At 44.4% G+C, this 5283-nt stretch overlaps 1 protein-coding gene across 1 annotated transcript; it reads right to left on the bottom strand.

Annotated features, from left to right (window-relative positions):
- Positions 1-1792: 1792 nt before the first annotated feature.
- LOC144712644 (aspartyl protease family protein At5g10770-like) lies at positions 1793-5138 on the bottom strand. Its single transcript, XM_078586915.1, has 4 exons — positions 5037-5138; positions 4131-4921; positions 2076-2161; positions 1793-1971 (listed from the first exon to the last, which is right to left on the bottom strand). The coding sequence occupies exons 1-4, from the start codon at positions 5136-5138 to the stop codon at positions 1793-1795; spliced, it is 1158 nt and encodes a 385-aa protein (XP_078443041.1).
- Between the last annotated feature and the right edge of the window lie 145 nt (positions 5139-5283).

Below are 5283 nucleotides of genomic sequence, written 5' to 3'. Positions count from 1 at the left end.
ATTTTGAATCTCCCAATTCAGTGACACCTAGTTTGGAATCAAATTCGGTGAAGAATCCCTTAAGTTTGGGGCACTGATCTCCAACGATCAGGTGCCCAATCCACTAAATTGGGTGCTGATCTCGGACGATCAGGCGCCTGATCTCAGAACAGGTGCTCAACCTGTCCATACGGATCCGTGTGCCAAAGAGTTTCTCACCAGGGATGGTCAAACTGCGTGGGCTGATTTCCCCCTCGCCAAAATCATAGTTTGACGAGGGGTCAATCTTAGCTCGACGCGGTCAACTCTTCCACCGTGTGAACGAGGGGATGATGATCTGTTTCTCGTCGTGACTCCAATTTGGTTCAAGAAGGAGAATTGTGGCTTGATGCTCACATAAAATACCTAAGTCATTCATAAATTATGTGAAATAGATAACGGAACTTGCCCTTGTAAAAATAAGGGTTTTGCTTAACCACAAATAAATGAGGTTTTCTCAATCGGGGAAGCCTCTAAAGCCTGAGGTGATATCAATTGGCGCTGTTTTGCCTCCACTGCAGTTTGCTGAGGTGTTCTCAATTGGCGAAGCCTCCTTGGACTGAGCTATGGAGTTCTCAATCAGCGAAGCCTAAAACTCCAAGGTGTTCTCAATCGGCGAAGCCTCTAAAGCCTTAGTTGATCTCAATCGATGATGCCTCTAGGAGTTCTCAACCGGCGAAGCATCAAAGATGTTCTCAATCGGCGAAGCCTCCACTGCATTTTGCTGAGGTGTTCTCAATCGGCGAAGCCTCCTTGGACTGAGCTGCGGAGTTCTCAATCAGCGAAGCCTAAAACTCCAAGGTGTTCTCAATCGGCGAAGCCTCTAAAGCCTTAGTTGATCTCAATCGGCGATGCCTCTAGGAGTTCTCAACCGGCGTAGCATCAAAGGTGTTCTCAATCGGTGAAGCCTCTAAGGCCTTATCTGAGTAGATCTCAGTCGGCGATGCCCAGAATCCTGATTTAGAATTTATAGACACTAATAAAATGTCATCTTTTTCTTAATTGTTTAAGGCCCTTTCAAAGACATAGGGGTTTCCATCTCGATCATTAGCTCCATTTTCCCTTCTTATACTCTCAACACGATTCTCCCAACTTTCCATTAACGAGGCTGAACCTGATCGTTGGGCCTATGCCCTAGAAGGATCAGGATGCATCCGGCGAGTACGTCCTTCACCGCCGCCCCAATGACGACAGTTCCGTCCCAGTTGTGGGTGTAGGAAGCTGATCGCCTGAGCTACTTTGACCCTGTCATCAAGTGGCCACAGGGTCTGTTTGATCTTGGTCGGGTGCCACCGGCCCATCTTTGTGGGGAGAAAGTTAGCGTTCTTGGTTTCTCCCGAAGCCCATCATCAAATTCTCAAGCTGTAGGGTACACGTGGTTTCCCATGCATGGGAAATTCACCGGTTGCACTTCCAGGGTTGTCTCCTGGCTACGCCGGTCCTCCCTGGACCCGCCTGAGCTGGCCATCCAAGGCCAGAGTGCAGGGGACGACAGGGTGCTCGGCGAGGTCCTGCACCTCGTTTTCCTCCTCCGACCTCTACCAAGAGCTCCTGTAACTCATCGCTGGTCGAGCCGCTGTCAGCTCTCTAGTGCCTTTTTGCCACACCCGCTCTGACCGCGGCATCTGTCAAAAAATTCTGCACCACAAGCCACGTGCTGACGAGGTACGACGTCCTCTCCCGTTGCTTGTTTACTTATCTCTTGCAGTATAATTTTGATTTGACTCCACCGCGCTTGGGCTAGGTAGGTGTGAGAGAGGAATACTTGAGAGGACTACAATAGTTTGAGCGTCTTACTGGTACGACTGAATCGGTCCATGCATAAGAGCCCTAGGTATTGATTCCATTCGGCTGTAGATGTCCGCGTCGCTCTGACAAGCTTCGAGAGGCCACCGTCGCCATCGCCAGTGACCCGGTCCAGCTTGGAGCTCGACGCCTCCCTCAAGTCGGAGCCTGCACATACTACATATAGGACGTTCATTTCTCGCATCGTAGTTACATCACCCATTAGGGTTTTTTATCAGTCAGACGACGACACCATCGACGTTTAATAGCACCATCTCTTTTTCGGTACCAAGCCATCATACTCGGTGCCGACTGGGCGATGTCCTCGACGACGTCTGACACCACAATTACCACATAGCTGTTTCATGCATATATGCTTTCTAAGCCTAAAATCAATAAACCCATCATTAGAACAATGTCATGAATTTTAGGGACTTTTCTTCATATTCTGAAATAAACTAATTTTTTTGTTGAAAAATACGATTGAATTGAAAATTTTAACATTATAATCATTAAGATATATATTTAAACATTTTTTACATTTGGCTTATTTATAACTTTATATGAACTTTTAGGGTACTTTTGGGTTTGAAATCTGACATGCGATGTGTCACCATTTAATTTCTCAAATGACAACCAGAAGATGATTATTGTTAATGATTGATGACAACCCATTGTTAAATATCATTAACGATTGGTGTCATGCAATCATTAAAATGACACCATGATGACACTGCGATTAGCTATATTAGGCATTAATGACTTACAAGAAAAAGATGTAGCCTAATGAAAAAACAGGTGACTACTTCGCAATAAATGTGAGGTGTAGAGCCATAAGTTGTGAATTAAAATATTCACTATTTAATGTTATTTAATATTAGTCTCCCCATCTAATTCTCTAATGACATATCATAATAGATGTGGTGGTGACATGTCCATGTTATTCCTCTAAAGGGTTTATTTTTCAAAAAATGTATTGATTTGGCTTGTGCTGATGTATTGATTTGACATGTCCATCTCCCATCTATACATCCATATGGTTGGATCTATAAATTTAGCCCCCAATCTTGGTAAAAAGAATCTTTAAGCTCTCTTATTCCTATAGAGGCAGATTAAAAGCAAGTGACATTCTGAAGGTCCATCAAAGGCTTTCTTGCTCTCTTTAGGGCATGGAGGAGGTCAGCAAAGAAACAGAGATACTAGTGTGCATCAGGAAATCACTGTCATCCTGGCGTAACATAGGGATCTAAGGTTAGTCTCTTGTCTTACATTGATTTATATCCATCGCATACAGTATTGAGATCAATACCATTTTTCTCAACATCATTCTTCACCATCCACAATCATGCATCATCTTTCCCATACATCACCTGCTTCATCACGATCTAGTTCCATACTTTCCCTTCCGTCTACCTCACAAACCCTAAATCACTATATTCACCCATCTCATTTCTCACTCATCTCCCACAATTTCCATCTTCTCATTACATCTTCACACATCTTACTCCCTTGTTTCAATTCACTCTATTCACGCCACCTTTACTACCTCTCTCCACCAATGGTCATGTCTTCATTCAACAGCCAGCATCTCTCTTCTTATCTCACTATTTCGTCACAACACTACCTTTTACTATGTATGTCTCCCTCCTTATCCTTTCAGAATTACCAACTAGAGAAAATTAAATTCCTAATATCTGTTCCCTGTGGAGGCGTGCCCTACTTATACAGTTGCTATAATTATTTTATGAATATTGCTTTATCAATTTCATTAATGAAACCCTAATTAAAAGTGACGTAAGTTTTATCCTAAATTTGATTTTATCAAAGAGTAGTGAACTAGGTGATACAAGAAGATGGAGTAGGTAAGGAGAGAATAAAAATGGCCAATGAGCAAGAGAGATTATCTACATATGTCTCTTGGAAGTTTGATGAATCATTAGTATGAATGGATAACTTCTAATAGATAGAGATAACCAATAGGATGATGAAGGAAAAAGGCGTACCTAAAACTTTTTGTAAACAATGTACAAAAGAGGCATGAAATGGAGAACTACTTCAATCAATAAAAATTTAGATTCTTCTTTCCTAATTGAGGATAAATAGACACGTGGATAACTGTGACATATCAAGGTATGTCAGTTCCCTCATTATATCTAATCATTAGGGATCTTCTATTCCATAACTATGTCCAATCATTAAACTATGTCATTGCATATTGTTTTCAGCCATGATGCATACATTTTCTTGGCTCCACTATTTTAAAATGTATCATATACAGAGATAAGTAATACAAATCTGTTGATCTGGAGAACAAGAAAAAAGGCCACCATATGGGCCCTAATCGGCATGACAAATGTTGGCCGATGTTGAGGAAGCCAGTGGTGCTGTTCGAGGAGGGGATACAGTAGGAAAATATGTTCCCCAGTACACCCGAGACCTGGGCATTGAGTGAGTAGGGGTCGCGTCCAAGGCCAAGAAGTCCTGCGACGGCCCTGAACAGCCCTCGGTTGTTCTGCCCGCACCCAAAGAGGAAGTTTGGAAATACGTTGGTCGCAGTCAACGCAAACGTATCAGCAGACAAGAACCCGGTGGTGGAAGAGCCGTCGCCATAGACTTCCTGATAGACGCAGTTCGTGTCCGAGCATCCACTGTCGGATAGCTCAAGGCATGCAGGGTCGGTGCAGCCGATCCTACGGTAGGTGGATGAGGAGGGATCGAATACAGGCTCTGCTTGGGGGTAGCAGGACACGAGGCAGGGCCTGCCCTGGATCCAGTTTCTGAAGCTTCCTGTGTCGAAGATGACTGTCTGTGTTCTTCTCGGGGTGCCAAAGCCGACAGAAACTACGTAATTACCAGAGGCGACGTAGGCGCCGCTCCTTGCACTAAGGATCAGTTTAGATCCGAGCACCAAGGTGTCGTTCTCTTGAGAAAAAGATCCCGACGCGATCGCCTGAAGCGAAGCGACGCGCAGATTGTCCTCTGCAAAGGCTTTAATAGCGCCATGTCTTCTGGCGGGCTTTGCCGAACAAGGACCGGCGCGATGGACACCGGGGATAACGCCGTCGCGAAAGCCTGAAATATCAGATAATTTCGTTAAACTTTGTGAAGATAAAGAAAACTGTTCATTCCGTGTTTTGAATGGTGGGAAAGGAGTCCGTCCATGAACAGGTTACGGAAGCTGGGGTTCAACCTTTGGATCGGGTGCAGTTCGGGGAAGGCAGCAGGCTGGAAACCAGCACGGTTTCGTAGGTGCTTTCTCCGTCGGCCTGAACGCCAAAGCGCAACAGGAAGAGACACAGGATACCGAGAGGATAAAACGAAGAAATCTGCGCCATTTCGTTTGGTGCACTCTGTGTTGGCAAGAGTATGTGCTGTTTATATAGACAGTTCAATGTTAGCAACCTGTTGGATAATAAGCAACGCAGCCGCACGAATCTGCATGTATTATCTAATGGGGATTTTCTTAACGTGCCCGCATCA

This window comes from Wolffia australiana, chromosome 15, assembly GCF_029677425.1.
Source record: "Wolffia australiana isolate 7733 chromosome 15, ASM2967742v1".
NCBI classification, from domain to species: domain Eukaryota; kingdom Viridiplantae; phylum Streptophyta; class Magnoliopsida; order Alismatales; family Araceae; genus Wolffia; species Wolffia australiana.
This window is presented reverse-complemented; position numbering and strand designations above follow the sequence as displayed.

Coding starts and splice junctions, on each gene's coding strand:
- LOC144712644 (XM_078586915.1), bottom strand. CDS start 5,138: ATGGCGCAGATTTCTTCGTTTTATCCTCTCGGTATCCTGTGTCTCTTC. Junction 4,922..5,036: donor GCACCTACGAAACCGTGCTG/GTTTCCAGCCTG, acceptor CGGAATGAACAG/TTTTCTTTATCTTCACAAAG. Junction 2,162..4,130: donor TGCCGATTAGGGCCCATATG/GTGGCCTTTTTT, acceptor TGCATGAAACAG/CTATGTGGTAATTGTGGTGT.